At 38.0% G+C, this 19,538-nt stretch overlaps 1 protein-coding gene and 1 pseudogene across 10 annotated transcripts in view; one reads left to right on the forward strand and one right to left on the reverse strand.

Annotated features, from left to right (window-relative positions):
- ZMYND11 (zinc finger MYND-type containing 11) overlaps nucleotides 1-19,538 on the reverse strand; it is an 89,042-nt gene that overhangs the window by 41,980 nt on the left and 27,524 nt on the right. For all 10 annotated transcript variants that reach the window (XM_016151773.2, XM_036228253.1, XM_036228249.1 and 7 more), the window contains one exon: nucleotides 358-517. In XM_016151773.2, the coding sequence (XP_016007259.1) occupies nucleotides 358-517 (160 nt within the window). Of the gene's footprint in view, nucleotides 1-357; nucleotides 518-19,538 lie in introns of those variants that run through there.
- Nucleotides 2,124-2,809, forward strand: LOC107514282 (annotated as a pseudogene).

Genomic DNA, 19,538 nt, shown 5'->3' on the forward strand with positions numbered 1-19,538 from the left:
TCTGTTGAGATAGCATCAACATTATCCTGCACTGGAACGTTTTTCACTAATTTTTATTAGGGAAAACACTTAGGAATATCACTAGCTATATGTACGTTAAAAGGGCTTCTGCTTATTTCGTTTGAATTTTTCAGATTCAAGGTAACCTACACAGAAAAAAACAGGCTCCTTGTAAAAGTGGGTTTCCTCCTAAGAAGGGAGCATCCATCCGACCAATGCAGGTCCTTAATGTGAACAGAAACTGTTAAAGTGCAATGTTACCAAACTTCTGAAAATGAGTTTCTATAAGTTATATTTAAATAATGCTCAAAACTTAAAAGTCAGCTTCTCTGAATTTATCAAATAAAACATACTTACAATCTCATCTCCTGGCAACCAGTACCCTTCTTGTTCAATACCAGCTTTTGAACCTTTGCAGCCCACAGTGAGAGTTTCAACAATAAGACCGTCTTTCACAGCTAAGCTCAGCTGACGGGTGGTCTCTTTTGGATGCATACCGTGGACTCGAGACATATACCTGAACACAGAGAAAATCAAATTTAAAAATCCCTTACTGTTAAAAATAAAATGAATAAAAATTAAAAAATAGAAGTGATTTATTTCTCTTTTATTATGACTTGTATTTAGGGGAGCCATGCTGAAAGGAAGGAAGAGGTCCTGAACATGTAACCCCTTCAGTTACCAGGGTATTTTAGACCTTAATTCTGTTTGTGCATTTAGAGGGATATTTGTTTAAAATAGCGCCAAACCAGAAAATATAAAACACTTAACAGATTTTAGTCAAACATTTCATTTAGTTTTAGACTCTGGAGCAATTATCGCTAATTTCCACTCTGCAGATTCTAAAATTTAGAATTTTATTATCTCCAGCCGTAGAACTTTATAATATAAAGTTCTCGAAACTTAGGAAATGATATCAAAGAAAATGTAGGAATTACATGTGTGGTTGTCAACACATGGAGAAAACAAGTATTAACACACTAGGGACACACCGGAGCACCCAGCTCAGGTGACGAGGGAGACCGCACCACTGGGCAACAACTACATAAGGACACTCTATCAAAACCTGGAAACACAGGAGCTCTACCTGTATAAGGATACTCAACGATCTCATGAGAACTTCATCAAATAGACAGAAAACATAAAAAAGAACCAGTCAAAAAGAAAGAATACATTAGAGGAAATCGATAGTAGATTGAATGAAGCAGAGGGCTGGATCAGTAATTCAGAAGATAAGGTAGCAGAAAACACCCAATCAGAACAACAAGAAAGAATAAAAAAAAAAGAGAGAGACTAGTTTAAGGGGCCTCTGGCACAATGTCGATCAAGTGTGCCAACATTCGCCACACAGGGCTACCAGGAGGAGAGAACACGGAACTGAAAACCTATCTGAAGAAATAATGACTGAAACTTCCCTAACCTGGTGAAGGGAACAGATATACAAGCCCAGGAAGCAAAGAGAGCCCCAAACAAGATTAACCCACAGAGGCCCACACCAGGACACATCATACTTAAAATGCCAAATGTTAAAGACAAAGAATCTTATCAGCAGCAAGAGAAAAGCAGTTAGTTAACTACAAAGGAGCTCCCTTAAGAGTGTCAGTTGATTTCTCCACAGAAACTTTGCATGCCAGAAGGGACTGGCATGAAATATTCAAAGTGATAAAAAGCAAGGACCTACAACCAAGATTACCCTACCCCACGAAGCTATCACTTAGAATCTAAACCCAGAGAAAGAGCTTCCCAGATAAGAAAAAGCTAAAGGAATTCATCCACCAAACCATTGTTACAAGAAACGTGAAAGGGACTGCTTTAAGAAATAAAAAACATCAAAAATATGAACAACGAAATGGAATAACTACGTATCCATGTAAATGGAGTTAATGCTCCAATCAAAAGAGAGGGTGGCTAAGTGGATAAGAAAACAAGACCCCTACACATGCTGCCTGCGAGAGACTCGGACTAGAAGACACACACAGACTGCCAGTAAAAGAAAGGGGGCACCGAGGGTGGAGCAGGGCTGGCCGGGCCTCCCTCCAAGTCCTAAGACGCGCAGCCAGGGTCTCGGGGCTCATCTGCTGAATTCCGCCTGCACAGGAGCCTGTGCAGAAACAGAGTGTGAGATGGATATGGACAAATGGATTCTTTGAGCGCTGCAGCACGGGACACCCCCTGATGTGAAAGAGCTTGTCCTGGACAACTGCCTGCCAAATGAAGGCAAAATTGAAGGCCTCAAAGATGAATGTGAAGAACTGGAGTTCTTAAGTATGATCAACGTAGGCCTCGCCTCAGTCCACAAACTGAAGAAGCTTGAACTAAGTGATAACGGAATCTCAGGGGGCCTGGAAGTATTGGCAGAAGTGCCTGAACCTCACACATCTCAATGTAAGTGGCAACAAAATTAAAGACCTCAGCACAATCGAGCCAATGAATAAGTTAGAAAACCTCAAAAGCTTAGACCTTTTCAGTTGTGAAGTAACCACCTTGAACAACTATTGAGAAAACCTGTTTAAGCTCCTCCCACAACTCACATCTCTCAATGGCTACGGCCAGGATGACAAGGAGGCCACTGACTTGGACGGACGCTGAGGGCTATGCAAAGGGCCTGGATGATGACGAGGAGGACGAGGAGGAACAACATGATGAGGATGCCCAGGTAGTGGAGGATGAAGAGGAGGAGGAGGAGGAGGAAGGTGAAGAGGAGGATGTGAGTGGAGAGGAAGGGGAGAATAAAAGAGGCTGTAACAATAGGGAAGTAGACGATACGGAAGATGAAGATCTTGGTGTAAAAGAAAGAGGTCAGAAGTGAAAACGAGACCCTGAAGATGAGGGAGAAGATGATGACTAAGTGAAATAAGCTATTCTGGAAAATTCCTACTGCGATTTTGACTGTTTTTTTTACCTGTATACCCCCCCCCCCCGCCGCCAAATTCCACTGCCCGAAACTTTATTTTTTTCTGATCGTAAATGCTGCTGTGCGAACAAGAGGGGAAAGGTGTATGGGGATTGTGAAGGAGAGAGGGCAGGAGGGGGTGGAATAAAGTAGTTTTTTACTGTCAAAAAATAAAAAATAATAATAAAAGTAAAGAGTTAGAAAAAGATAATTCATGAAAGTGGAAACTCGGGGGGAAAAAGCTGGGGCAGCAATACTTATACCAAACAAAGTAGGTTTCAAAACAAAGGCTATAACAAGAGAAAAAGAAGGACCCAGCAATTCCAGTTCTGGTTATTTGCCCAAAGAAACCCAAAGCACTACTTCAAAAGGACATATACACCCCTACGTTCTCCGCAGCATCATCTACAGTAGCCAAGATTTGAAAGCAACCTAAGTGTCCATTAAGAGATGACTGGATAAAGATGTGGTACATCATACACAACAGAATATTACTCAGCCATAAAGAAGAATGAAATCTTGCCAACTGCAACAACATGTATAGACCTAGAGGGTATTATGCTAAGTGTTAAGTCAGAAACCAAACACCATATGATTGCACGTATATGTGGAATCTAAAAAACAAACAAGCACGAGAGAAGCAAACTCAGAGAGCGAGCATTCTGATGGCTGCCAGAAGGGAGGGGTGTTAGAGGAATGGGTGAAAAAGGGAAAGGGATTAACATGTGCAAATTGCCAGTTACAAAAACAACCACAAGGATGTAAAGTACGGCACAGGGAATAGAGTCAAAAATAGTGTAGTAACTACGTATGGTGCCAGGTAGGTGCTAGACTTATCGGAGGATCGCTCTGTAAGTTATATAGATGTCTAACCATTATGCTGGATACCTGAAACTAATGTACCATTGTATGTCAACTGTAATTAAAATATAAGTTATTTTTAAAAATAAGTCATGAGGATATAATGTACAGCATGAAATACCATATTGCATATTTGCGAGTTGCTAAGAGAGTAAACCTTAAAATTCCTCATCACAAGTAAAAAATTTTTGTAACTATGTATGGTGACAGATGTTAGACTTATTGTGGTGATCATTATGCTGTAAATCTGAAAGTAATAGATTGTCGATTATACCTCAAATTTAAAAAAAAAACTGTAAAAATATGGCATTAAACAGTATAATTTCTCAAAAAGATTATACAAAAGTTCCTTTCTCCCACACAAGCTCCTCCTCAACCTTGGGCAGTTCCTCCCATTTGCAAACCCATCTTGGCTCTTTTAAGTCTTTTATTCATCTGTAATAATTTTAGCATCAGTTTGCCAAGATCCGTGAAAATACCACTGAAATTATGATTAATTAATCTGGGGAGTATAAGTACCATTATAATATTAAGTCTTTCCACTGATGACCTTGACATAACTATCTATATATATCTTCATCTAAGTCCATAATCAAGTTTTATAATTTTTCTCCATAAAACTCTTGCATATTTTTTTGGTTCTTTCTAGATACTGCATATCTTTGCTACCTTTGAAAAAGTAACTTTGTTTTATATATTTTCTGGCTGGTGGTTGCTAGCATATATTCAGAAACCTTGTTAACCTCTCTTCTTAGTTTTAAGTTTGTCTCTAAGTCAAGTCTATTGTCTATTTAAGTAAGTCCATTAAATGGTCCTTTCTTCTTGCACTGATCAGGTCTTCTGGAACACCCCAGGTAGTAAATGTGGGGATCCTGTTTCTAATTTTGCAAAAGATTCTTATAATAGTTCGACCATTAAACAGGATACTTGCCAAAGGTTACTGGTAGATATGTGTTGTCAGTATACATTGATAAATATAAATATAAACATGATACTTGCTACCAGATACCGATAGCTATCTTTTGTTACGGAAATTCCTTTCATCCAGTTCCAGTCTGCTGTGTTATTTTGTTTATTAACAATTACATTGTATTACTCCCTATATATCTTTAATCCACTGAATTTCACCACACAAATGGTCTTCTCACCCAGTGTGCACTTCAACATCTAGAGAACATGGAGTAAGACACAATAAAGGAGGAGTTTTCACTTTCGTTAGTGACAGCACGTTGGGCTAAATTTCTTCAGTTCGAAGAGCACTGAAGTCAGCAAAAGTCATTTATTCGGGTCCTTTGTTCTGGAAGGATCACAAAGATGTACAAGAGGAAAGACTCAGGATGGATGAGGGAGGGTATGGACGAAGGATTAGTTCTAACTAGAACATGAACACAACAGCAACACCAAAAGGTGCTTCCTCCGAATACTGCTATAACCTGGGAATATAACAATTCTCAGGTAAGGGTTTTTGTTTTCAGAATGAAGTTTGGCTTTAGAAAAATCAGAATAAAGAGCAAGCAATCTACCATGCATTAAAAAGTGTTGCCTAAAGGCTAAGGCTAAGAACGTGTATACATTAAAATACTTGTTATGCTTGCATTTAAATTCTTTCCAAATAGGTACTACTAATTTCCCTTTAAGGCCTTCTAATCACAAGATCTATTTGCTGACCTATGTGCAACTGCAGCCAGGCAAGGTGCCACTAGTGGGAACAGATGACAAACTATTTTAGTTAATGCCTCACATAAAACTGGTACTCGATAGATGCCTGCTGAATATACACATGAGCATTAGAAAACTTCAATGTGATCTAGTAAGATCTTTTTTGCAGAAGAGTTGCAAAAATAGTAGAGTTCCCATATAGCCTTTATCCAGCTTCTCCTAATACTTCCATCTTAGAGTAGTACAATTACAAAATTTTCTTAATTTCTTTTTAAAACATTTGCTTTTGTGAGATATAACTGACATATAACATTATATTAGCTTCAAGCGTACAACATAACGGTTCCATATACGTATATATTGTGAAATAATCACAACGTCTATCTAGTTAACATCCAGACATTTCTTCGTTCATTAATTAATTAACACTGGTACACTGGCATACCTCAGAGATGTGTGTTCAGTTCCAGACTACTGCAATAAAATGAATAATAATGTGCTTGCTGGTGGAGGGTCTTGCCTTTCATTTGTTAAAAAATGCAACATCTGTGAAGCACAATAAAGCAAAGTGCAATAAAACACAGTACACCTGACTTTAGTATTTCAAAGTAAACTTCATCTAGGCTTCACAGTTTTCCCACTATTCTTCTGTCCCAGGGACCAATTCAGGATCTCTCAATTTGTGTTTTTATGAGCTTAGAAAAATCTAAAAATAAACAGATATCATCATACAAATGTTTAAAAGGAAGAAAAGTGAATAATGACTAATCCTGCCAACAGAAATCATTATTAAGTACCCTATTAGGACAACGGCAATGATGAAGTTGGTACACAATGTGCTTACAGCTGACAAAACGAATGCAGTAAATGCAGTAAAACAATGCAGTAAATGTAAAAATTCAAACAAAAGGTGAGAATATCTAGAAATAGGTCCAAATAAACAAGAATCTAAATGTAAAAAGTGAGCACTACAAAAGAAGGGAAAATGTAACAATATTTAGCAACTGATAATGGAATAACTAAATGGTAACCTGGAGAAAAATATTTTATATCAACATCATTTAAATTTTGAATGACTTAAATATTGAAACAATATGAAATAAGAATAATTAGACCAAAGTATTTATCAACTATTTTGGGAGCAAATTAAGAATTACAACAATGGAAGAAACAAAGTATTTGAACACATAAAATTAAGATTGCAAAATATAAGAGTAAGAAACTGAAACAGGGAACAAATCAGTCAACAGACCTATCAAGTATGGCAAAAGGTGATAAGCATTCCTATCGACAGAGGCTTCTTTTTGTGTGTGTGGTCTAAATCCAGACTCTGTATGAGCAAGGTGAGGTGCCTGGTTGAATATTTATTGTCACAAAAGTCACCAACAGTGAGTGGCAAGTATCAACAAACACATGCTCCTAAAGAAACGCCTAAACTTGAGGAATTCCTTTTTCCCTACTCTTCTCTTCTTTTAAAGAATATACTGATTCTAACCTGTTTTTCTTAAAACGCGGAATTGAGACAGAGTGATGCAGACATTAAGCTAATGAAGAATAATGTCCTCTTACTGAGCGTTGCAGACTAAGTGTATTTGAGTTAATTATAAATACTCGAAAACTGAGTGATCTATATACTGCCTTAAGTGTAACAAAGGGTCCTCAATCCGTTATTCCTCTTCTTAGAGATCATTACTGTGAAAATACTTTTATGCTAATAATTAAGGTTAAGGTCACTCCAGGTCTCTCATTTTCTTACAGGCTCCTTATCCATCACAGTGACTTTTCTTCAAATAAAGAGGCAAAAATAACAATTTGGGTTTGAGATGCATTTACAGTGGCCATCGAATCTCCTATATTAATTTCACTTAGCATAAATCATGAATAGTTGTAAATGTCTAATATTTAAGTGTTATTTTATTCAATTTCTCTGAACTTTTACATTTTTCCCATCCCATCCACTTCCTTTCCTGTAACTTCTCTCCCCTCATCTGCCCCAGGACATGACCTCCCAACTGCTGCCTAGCACCAAAGTGGATCCAGAGGCACACTGCAAAGCCCAATCTGTTTCATCTCCCCTGAGATAACTCAGCATGTTCCAGGACAAAAAATACACAGCTAATGGTGACAGCCATTGCTGATGTTAACATTTTTAGAAAAGTAAGAAACCTCACGAGGCCTCACTTCCTAAAAGTAATTCTCTCTCTTTAAGCCTTCTAACGCTGACGCACCCTCAGGGCTGGCCACGCTGTCTGGCACGAACGCACGGACAAGAACAGTGTAACCTGGACCCTCTCCTGGGGGGGAGGAACCACCACGACATGCACTGAGGTTTTCACTAACTAGAAAACTCAACGACCACCTGTTCTGTCCTCTTGTCCCTAAGAACAGCTCCACACCACCATGGAGTGGAGTCCAGAGGCCTTCTTTGTGATGGAAATACAACAAACTCCCTTTTTTAATGTTTTCTGGATGAGCTAGGTAAGGTTAATACGGCCCCATGATTTCAGTATCAAGTGGCTCCCAAGAGGCCCTGGTAAATTGGCTCAGGGGTTGAAAACAGACTCAGCCAAAAACATCGCAATTGTAAAATTTGAGATAAAAATTTAAGTGAATATAGATCTAATCTCTTGATGTTAAAGGGCATTCTGAGTATAAAAATATGGAAAGAATAAAGATCCAAAATATCTGACTAAATAGGAAACATGGAATTGCTACATGGCATAAACATCACAACCCCATTTTTTTTTTTTTTTTCAAAGCCTCTGGAGCAATTAGTTAATAACCACTAACGAAATTCTGCAAATTAAAAGCAAACAAAATGGAAAAGCATTTATCGCGAATATGACAAATATATCCTTAAAATGTAAAACTAAAACAAGAAAAGTATTTACCTGTCAATGAGCAAGATATTTAAAATTATTTCATGCTGGTGAAGATGGATTAAGACAGCCACTCTCAACACAGTGTTGCTGAAAATATCTTCTGGAAAGTGCTTTTACATTATCTATCAAGCCTTATAGACGATACTATCATCTGACTCAGTAATTCTACTCTTTGGAAATAACCTGAGATGGGAACAGATTTATGTAGAAAAATGGTCCTCACATCATGAAACGTTACCGGCGGCGGGGGGAGGGGGGGGGAGGCTACATGTCCATAATCTTAAAATAAATTATGGATATAAGTCATATAATCCAATAGACCATAATGCAGTTAATAAAACTAATGTTTCAAAAAATGTAACGGTGTGAGAAAATGCTCACAGTATAGTACTAAAGATGAAAAAAAGGACAAGATTAAAATTTATATACATGTACATAAATGCAGAGAGAACTCTGATACCAGTAATAGTTGATTACTAGAAAACTAGAAAATCCAAACAAAACACTAAAAACTAATTTGTTTAATTTTGGAGCATCTGCCAATTCTGGAAGAAGCAACTGAGAGTCTCAGAAGCTAAGCAGAGCTAAGCAGAGCTTTTAAAACCTCACAGGGGACCAGGGAGCCAAAACCGCTAGCTGAGGCCCACACCAGGAGAAGCACCCTCAGTAAAAACCAAGACTTTGTGATTCTGAGAGACTACGCTGAGGGTGAAGCTAGAAAGAGATTGACCTGTACAGGCACTAGATCAAGTAAATTTCTGATTTAAGTTATTTGAAATTGATTATACGCCTATCAGAAGCAAACACAATTTCTAAAGGAAAACGGCATCATCCTGGAGCCTGCATCTCCAGATCTAACTCCCTACCCACTCATGCATCCATCTCCATTTCACATGGATATCTGGCTAGCTAGCTAGCTCTATTTCATACGGATACCTGGCAACCACACACAAAAAAATGGAATTGCGAGAACATGCAATATGCAAATATCCATTTGTTTTGCAGGTCCTCGGCTAGAATATAGTAATTCTCCTTCCATAGTTCTGTCCCTCTCACTAAATACTAGACACAGAACTATTTATGCATCACAGACCTCCAGAGTAACTATGCAAGAAAAATACCGGCAAACATAGGAAATTTTAGTTTTTCTACACCCTTTTCATGCTTCCAGTTTACCCACAACTGCTAAATCTTAATTTCCTCATCTGTGAACTAGCTAAAAACAATTTAGTGTCCTCTGAATATAAATACACTCTGAAGATTTGGAGGGATTAATAAGAAAAAATTTTTTCCATATTTTTTATTACTAGTAAAGGTGTTAACAACACTTTTTCTTTCAAAAATTCCTCTATTTTGATTACCCCCAAATGTCGGACTGTAAATCTTTACCTTAGATTCTGACCTCTATTATTTATTCAGTGACTTTAATTTAAATCAGTCAAGTAAAATCCTTTTGTTATTTTAAGTCAGGTGAAAGCTTAGATATTACTTCCATAACAGGCCAAGTTTTCATAGGGAAGGGGGGGGTCCTATGACACGTATGCTTATTTTATAGTTAACATTGGTTCCATTTTCTAAAGAGAAATATCTTTAAATCAAAAAGCTTCAAAGTAAGTAATGATGAATTATACCTTTTACAGCTTGCTCCTTTTTACATAATTAAACTGGGCCTCTTAAAAAATCCTTTTTAAAAGCATTACCAGTTTATAACAAAGATATACAACTAATAAAAATGCATATCTGTGTAATGATGCAAAATCACTATAGGTTTGAGAGTAGTTGTTTGTTATCTGAAAGGGAAATATATTACAAGTTTCATATTTCAATTTCCTTTGTAGCTGGAAAAACAACACGAGCAAAGGCAGAGTCCCATTTTACCAAACTTTTTCAGGTAACAGTAACATTTTAATAACACTGCTTGAGGTCTTCGCCTAACCACTCAGACTGAGGACCAGACCTGCCATCTAACATGAGCTCTGCAACAAATATAAAGTGGTTAATTTTTTCTTGGTTTTAGTACTACTAGAAGTAACTACGGTTCAACTCTAGAACTGATTCCCTTATGGTCATTACTAAAATGGGGAGGCTTCCTTTTGTATTAGCTACCAGAAAACGGAAACCAGATCTGTAACATCCTTAACGAATTGTGGAGCTTCACAGAACTTTCTTGTATTAACTTTATTCCCGGCATAAGTTTACGTTCTAAACTTAATTTCCATTTTCCCCATCCTTCTCATTCCCTTCTCGTATATACTATCTTACTTTATTTACTTTACTTACATCTTTTTCTAACTGTTCTTAAAATATTTTTGGAACAAATGTAGCTCTAATAAAACATACCATGTATATTTATTTGATACACACATATGAATACGACTGTGCATACACACACAATTGAAACCATCCACCTTTCATCCTTTTTTCCTGAATTGTCTGTTTTACATGTTGTATCACCAGTATAACTACTACTATGGCCTTTTACTCTTACCCTAGTTATGGGTATTTATCCAAATATACATCACCTACAACTGTACAGGTGTACATCACCTACAACTGTACAGGTGTACAACTGTACAAGGGTACTATAGCTTTAATCATAATACTCCCCAAATGGAAACATCTCAACAACATTTGTGCAACTGAACAAAGTCAAGTAAATGTAGACATATGGAGAAAGCAAATCCTTGTGCACGGCTGCTAATGAACTCGTAGAGTAAGGCCCCCTCTCTTGAGATCTTAGTCAAATTCATATGTGAATACATATCCTATAATCAAGGAGATATGTATCCCTGGATATATATACCAATGAACTCCTCACATAGGTCCAAAAGGAAACTGTTATGTGGTAGTGAGGAATTGGAGCGATGCATGATTCTTTGTGGTAGAGAGAACCTCACATAACCTGAGTGTTCATCATAAGTAAGGAAATACTTTAAAGCACAGGGAAAGGCTATAATGCAAGCATATGGAACGAAGTGAAAAAAACAGAAACACAAATTATCCAGAAATATAACAATGGCAGAATGGCGATTTTAAAAAATCAGATGATAATAGGTACCTACAGGGTTGTAACAAAAGCGAAACGAAGTGATAAATGTGAAGGACTTGGCCCAGTGCCCAGCACTTAATACGTTCTGAGTAAATGGTTCCCGCTCTAATTATCATCTATCCGTCTAAGCTTTCACCTCAACGCTGTATTACTGGATATTTGTATAGTCAGAACACTTAGGGTTGTTGTGAGAATTCAGTAGATGATGTGCATTTGGAAAAGCAAGGCCTTTCAAGTCACAGAGATCTCAGCTCAAACGTCGGCTCTACATCTCACTAGCTGCGTGGCCCTGGACAAGCTGCGTAACCTCTCTGCATGGCACATGTATGTCCATGAAGAGTCGTAGTGTCAGCACATGCGGCCGTTCTGAAGGCAAACAAGATAATGCACTGTAAACCTACAATAAATGTTTATCCTCCCTTACACAAAGTACATTCCTCAACAGTCTCGAAGGACGGACTACTGTGCAACCATTACCAATAATTTACGGTAACCACATAACGACATAGAGCAAAAGCTAAGTAATGTTGAGAAAAGAACACGCATGAAAAATGACTACAAGCAAATTTATTTAAATGGGTCTCTTACTTGAATTTGGGTAGCAGAATTATAGGTGATTCTTTTTCTGCTTTCTATTTCCCAAGAATCCCATAATATGGTTATGTTACTTTTAGAAATAATAAAAAAATAAATAAATAAATCTTAATGGTCTGCCACTAGGTGCTTTATAGATGCAAGGATAGTTCAACATATGCAAATCAATCAATGTGATACACCATATTAATAGAATAAAAGATAAAAAGCATCATGATAAAATTCAACCGCCTCTCATGATAAAAACACTCAGCAAGTTGAGTGCAGAAGGAAACTACCTCACCATAATACAACAGCAGATACAAAAATTAAATCAAAATGGACCAAAGACCTACATGTTAGACCTAAAGCAATAAAACTCCTAGAAGAAAACATAGGACAGAAGTTTCAGGACACTGGACTTGGCAATGATTTCTTGGATATGGCACCAAAGGGAGAAGCCAAAAAAGAAAAAATAGACAAGTTAGACCTCACAAAAATCAAAAACTTTTGTATGAGATACTATCCACATGGTAAAAGGTAATCAATAAATGAGGGAAATATGTGCAGATCACATATCTGATAAGGGATCCAGAACACAAAACTCACAAAACTCAATAAACAACCCTATTCAAAAATGTACAAAGATCGAACAGACGTTTCTCCAAAGATGATATACAAATGACCAAAAAGCACATGAAAAGATGCTCAATATCACTAACCGTTAGGGAAATGCAAATCAAAACTACAATGAGATAGGCTCTCCCACCCAAGAGGATGCCTACTATCAAAGCAACAGGAAACAGTCAGTGCTGTTAATTTGGACAGTAGCAATCTAGAACCTTTGTGCACTGCTGGTGAGAAGGTAAACATGATATATACTGCAGAAAACAGTACAGTCATTCCCCCAAAAATTTAAACTAGAATTACCATATAATCCAGCAACTCCACTTCTGGGAATACACCCCAAAGAATCGAAAGCAGGGTCTCAAAGAGGTATTTGTACACCCACGTTGACAGCAGCTGAAACTGGGGAGCAACCCAAGTGTCCACTGACAGATGAATAGATAAGCAAAATTTGGTGTACATATGCACTGGAATAATAGCCTTAACAAAAAGAAAAAAATTCCACGATATGCCACAACATGGATGAACCTTGAGGACATCATGCTAAGTGAAATCGGCCAGTCATAAGAACAGTAATGCTGTATGATTTCACTTCTGTGAGGCACTCAGTCGCAATCAGAAACAAAGAAATTAGAATGGTGGTTGCCAGACGCTTGAGGGGTGGAGAATTATTAATGGGTAGTGAGTTTCATTTTCACAAGGCTTTAAAAGTCCTGGAGATGGTGGCGGTGATGGCTGCAGAATGTGAAAGTATTTAATACCAACAAACTGCGTACTTAAGTATGTTTAAGACAGTAAAGTTCATGTTATGTGTATTTCACTGCAATAAAAAATTTTAAATAATAATGATCTGCCATTAGGTGCTTTATAATGGACAAGTATACAACAAATATTTCACTTTAAAGGTGCACTGAACAAATATTAATAAACTTCAAAACCTAAACGGCACATCATGGATAGTCCATCAATGAATTTACTTAAAAATTCAGCCTTTACTCTGAAGACCTAGGTTCTTCCTAATTCCATTACTTAACTTGGGATAAAAAGTTTACTCACCCAGGCTCACATTCTTCACCCATAAAGTGGGGTTAATTTGAATGTCACAGCTTTGCTATTAGGGTAAAATGAGATAATTTGAAAGCACCACATAGAGGAGAGTTTTAAAAACTTCAGAGTTTGCAAGGATGCAACTATAAATTCACTGATGTCAAAAGAAAACATTTAATGGTTAAGAGCTTGGACGGTGCCATCACCTAGATCTATATTCGAATTTCAGTTCTGCTGACAACCTGTGTGGCTTTAAACGATCTGTTTTACCTGTCCGGGCTTCACCATCTTTAGGAAAATGAGGATGATGACAACACCTCATGGAGTTGCTATGAAAATGAAATGAGATAAATCACATAAAGCACCGTGCCTGCCACAAAATAACAACTCGGTGTTCTCAATCATCATCATCCTCGAAGCAGTGACTTCAGTTAACACAACTGAGTATTTATGAAGAAACCTTTTCTCAGTGCCTTGTCCTGGCCACTTCGCACTGAGAGACAAAGACAGGAAGATGCACGCCCAGCCCTCCAGGTGCTCACGCCAGCAAAGGAGACAGAACTATCTTCCAAAGTTTGCAGGAGACTGTCATAAATCATAAAATTGAATTTTATACCTATTAATATGTGAGCACAGAGTGAGAGTACCAGGATAAGTGAGCCATGAATAAGTATCTCAAAGGAGATGGTACCTGAATTGGATCTTAAAAGTAAGGGTATGATTTTATTCATCAACGAAAGGAAAATACAAAATAAATATCAAAATAATAAAGCACTCAGGCAACTGAGCACAGTCTCATCGGACGGAGCTCTGAGTGGGCGGCCGCAGGCATGAAGAGGAAGAAATGTGAGGGTCTAAACGTGAAGCGCTCCACACAAATGCACAAGGGGAAAAGCAAGAGGATTTAAGAAGAACATAATAATACCTAAAATCTAGAAAAATAACTGATAAAATATGAGGCTCAGGTTGACTTAAAAGTGTCAGCAATGACTTCTTAGGATAAGTGACATGAACGGGGCGTCCAGCCCACCTGGTGGACGAGCCCAGGAGGACGGCAGCAGGCGGAGTGTGGACACGGAGCCGGGTGCGTGTGGGTGCAGCAGGGCCGTGGCCGGCGGCAGGTGAGGAAGGCAGCCACTGGCGCCCACGCCGGGACAGGAGTCTGGACCCCATGAGCAACAGGAAAAGGCTTTCAATCGTGGAGCATCTGATAGGATGGTGTTTTGGAAAACATCTTTTTGACGCTGATGATGGGAAGAAACAGCCTAGCAAGACGAGGAGGCCAGAAGCCCAGTTAGGAACCTGCTGCCACTGCACAGGCAGGAAATTACAAAGGCTAAATTTCAGGTTAGGAGAGGGAAGAACGGACGGACTCAAGAGACATTTTTATTTAAGAGGACCATTCAATTTACCTGGAGGAAAAATGAGTATTTTACTTTTACCATTTCAATATTCCAAACACATTCACTATTCCTTCTCTAGCTACAAGGTAAAAACCTGGATGCTGGTGTCAAGGTGCTCCTAGCCTGGCCCTCTCCTTTTCATCCCAATTCCCTTAAAACCCTATAGGCCCTCTGCATGGACCCTTCCCCCTCGGCCTCAGCGAACTCCATCCAAATTCCAAGGACCAACTAATTCCCTACCCTCAACAGGCCTTCCTGACCACCCCCCACCCCCGCCCCACAAACAAGGCCCACAGCATTATTCAATACACCGCACTCACACGGGGCTGAGACATGCTGTCATGTCGCCGTCAATCAACACCACTGTTTATTCTCTAATGGTTCTTTACACTTTTCTGTGCTTTGTTTCCTTCACAGAACTGCAGAGAGATGTCACACATATGAAAACAACTACACAACCACCCAAGCCAAGAGGAGTACCGTAACACCATGGCAAACTGAAAAAACACACTGTGGGATGGTGGGTTATGGTTATTCGGAATCAGTTACTTCTCCATAAGCTGTTACCATATTCAACAAAATTAAGTGGTGACCATGGTAAAGTGTAACTGCCAGTCTACTAAGGAGAAATATACAGAAAAACAGACCCACGTAGACTGAAGCAAGGCTGTAGTTAGCTATGCTGTGAGGAACTTTTGGGATTACATATAAAGCATAACATTAACTGGTATTTTACTTTACTAACTTATTTCCAAAGAAGTAATTTAGGCAATGGCCATTTTCCTTCTCTGGAGCAAGTCTAAGGAAGGAAAAGAAATTGACGAAGCAAAATTATAACTTCAGTAAACAATTCTTAGAAATCGTGGGTTTCATAAAATTAGGTAAGCGACAATTTCATAAAATTAGATAATGAAGAAAGGGAGGGAGGGAAAGACCCTAGTTGCAAATTACACACAAAGAGGACATACACTTTGGGCTTTTGTCTATCTGTAGTGACAGGAAGAACTCCAGGAGAACTCAGAAATCTTAATGTCAAACATGTCACAAGTGATGGTCAGAGGTCACATTTTCTTACGGGGGTGGGGTGGGAAGATTGACACTAACATAACCGATACATGTAATCAACTGATGCCCTAATCTGAAACATTAACTTGAATGGGACTAGTCTACCAATTCAATGTCAGTCTAACCATGCTAGTCACAATCCTGCTCACTTCTAGAAACAGAGTCAAAGTTACTTGAGACTGGAAGGAAACATAAAGGCTCAATTACTTTTTTCAGCAGCCAACAAAAAACAAAATGACCTCTCTCAATGACGTAATGCTGGTAGAGACTAATATAAAACCCATACTCACTGCATAGTAACTCTATAAATTATAACTATTACGAATAATACTTATGAAATTCAAATGCCATGTTAAAATTTTCCAAAATAGATAGGAATAATTTGTTTGGATTAATGAGATAAAGGAAGTGACATATGTAATTTATTTTTACTGTATATTAAAATATAGGTAACATTTAGAAAAATAACATGACAATGAGTTATACATTTATTGAGAATATCAGAGATTGAAAGTAAATTTCATTTCTGTTCCTGATTGTTTTCATAAAATTGTTCATCTCTTTTCTCCTTAAAAACCTGGATCACAATTTGTGTATTTAACTACCAAAAGAAGGTATCTATGAAATATTATCATTAAATCAAATTTACAAACACAAGCTTTTAAATCAGAGGGACAGGTTAAGCCTTATAAAAAAAACAAACGATCCCATATGTATTGTGATTTCAGATCGACTCTTTTGGTAAAAATACTTTTCATGCCCAAATAGTGACCTTGTTCAAGAAAAGAGATTTATATTTTTTAAATACTTGAAATATTCAAATCTCAACAGTGACTTTCTAATTTATAGCCACTTTTCTACTACTTTTTAAAACAGAACGCTAGCAGTTTTTTTAAAAAGGAAAACTCAAAGTGGTAAAAAGGACTTGGGACTCTTTCCTAGGGAGGTGTGATGATGACCAACAGGAGACTACTGCTGTGATCCCTAAAAGTCAAGTGTCATCAGATTACGTGAAAAAAACATCTGCAACACAGAAAAATTCTCCTAATTTGTTCCAGAGATGGGGAAACTATTATAAGTCCCTAACTGTTAAATAACTTCTGAGGTTTCTATCATGGAATTTCTTTTAAATTTAACATTAATATTTTAGCCACCTTGTGTTTGAAGGGGATACTGCTATAATTCTGTTATGTCTAGTGTCATGTACAAAAATTGGAGAATGTTCCTTGGATTTGTTTCTGCTGAAGGAATTTTTTTTGCATTTAGCTCTGCTTTTGGACTTCAGAAAATATTTAGTGCCTTTAGACACTATGCTTTTTTATTTTATTTTTTTAAGAAAAAAACACAAGAGTTCTGTGAGCTGGGAAAATGGTAGAGGTAATAGTTTTAAATCTCTCTCAAACCTCCTAGCAAGTTACTAGAAGAGTTAATAAGAAAATAAATTAAAAACCTACCACCCTTGGACAACATAAACAACAAAATTAAGTGATGAGAAATCCCCAGGAACCCCAAAATCTGAGTAGGTGAAGGTAAATCTCCAAGAGCCAGAACCCCTGTTGGTGCTGATGCCTGTGTAGGAGAAGGCAGAGAGGGGCGTCACAGAGTGCCTAATGGGACAGAGCACAGGAGGATAAAAACCAGTGGGGCGTCACTCCAAAGAAGAGTGGGCCAATTTGAGAACAGCCATTGGATAGGGTTTTACACACTCCCACCTGCAGGTGATTCACAGGAATTCATGAATTTACAGAGAAGTCTTATGGGCTGGAGCATACCCCCATGAACACTCCACCTTACTTAGCTGAAGCTCCCTCCCTCTGGGATGGAGCCCATCGAGCAGAGAAACTGCTAGCAATAAAACTATCAAACACTACTCGAGTTAAATCAAAACGATTTTCGAGGTAAGGGCAATGGATACAAATTAAAGAGTGGTTCCAAAAAAAAAAAAAAAAAAGCAGTGAGGAAAAAGCAGGAAACCATGGGAAATACGAGACACTATTTTGAGCACTTCCTAAAAATGATACAAGGAACTTTAGAGCCAGTGATCTAGAAAAACCATTTAACCACCTTTCCCTTGTGTCAGTTCAGGAAAACGGAATTCACATCATCCAAATAGCCAACGTGAAAGGTTGTGGTTGAAGGAGGTAACACCTTTGCTACAAAAGCACGCCCAAGAAGTGTGCCTGCAAGCCAGACAGAAGCTGTCCCAACACGAAAAAGCATGAGGAAAACAACGCAAGACACGGAAGAGACGGGAATCAGGACTGGACAAACTCGGAGCTGAACATTATAAGCCAATTTTAAAATTCATGTCAGAAGTGAAGTCAAAACTAGAAGGGGACAAGAGTGAATACACAGCAGAATATGTCAGAAAAAGAAGTTGCAAAGAAGGCAAATGTTAAAAAATCAAAAATATCCTGCAATTATACTCATAACTGCCAGAACCTGGAAGCAAGCGAGGCATCCCTCAGCAAGTGGGATGGACAGATAAACTGTGGTCGATCCAAACAATGGAACATTACTTAGCACTAAAAAGAAATGGGCTGTCAAGCCATGAAAAGATAAACAGTAGCATTAAATGCACATTACTAAGCGAGAGAAGCCGATCTGAAAAGGCTCCATCCATACGGTGCGATTCCAACTCTAAGACGTTCTGGAAAAGGCAAAGCTGTGAAGACAGTACAAAGATCAGTGTTTGTCAAAAGTGAGAGGGTAGGGAGGATTGAACAGGTGAAACCACTCTGTGTGACAATGGTGGGTATGTGTCATTCATTATATGTCAGACCAGGCCCACAGAATGGCCTGCACCAACAGTGACCCTAATGTAATCTAATAGATTTTGGATGATGACAACGTGCCAATGTAGGTTCATCCTTGGTTTAAAAAAAAAAAAAAATGTATCATCTGGTGAGTGATGTTGGTATAAGGGAGGCTGTGAGAGTGGGGGCAGGGAGGACAGGGAATAGATGGGAAATCTCTATACCTTCCCCTCGATTTTGCTGCAAACCTAAAATTGCTCTTTGGCAACCGAAGTCTTTAAAAAAAGAGAGAGAGATAAAAAAAAATTCAAAATAAAATTACAAATACAGGAGATAGGAAAAGAAGGTCTAACTGTGAATCTAGACAAAAGGACAGTCACAACAAAAAAATCAAATTGTCATCAGATTTTTGGACAATAATATTTTAAGTCATAATATACAACATATATAACCCCAAAGAAAAATTATGAGCTAAGGATTCTATACCTAGTTACAAGAACTATCAAGTAAAAAGGCTGCAGATCAAATGTTATTAACATGTAAGAACTCAAAAACTTGTTCCCATGAAGTCTTAATTAAGAATCTACTAGATGGTGCTGCCTCTATGGAAAACAGTATGGAGGTTCCTTAAAAAAAACTAAAATAGACAGGAATTCCACTGGGTATTTATCCAAAGGAAATGAACTCACTAACTCAAAAAGATACCTGCACCCCCTTGCTTAT

This window comes from Rousettus aegyptiacus, unplaced genomic scaffold (genome assembly GCF_014176215.1).
Source record: "Rousettus aegyptiacus isolate mRouAeg1 unplaced genomic scaffold, mRouAeg1.p scaffold_m13_p_10, whole genome shotgun sequence".
Taxonomy (NCBI): domain Eukaryota; kingdom Metazoa; phylum Chordata; class Mammalia; order Chiroptera; family Pteropodidae; genus Rousettus; species Rousettus aegyptiacus.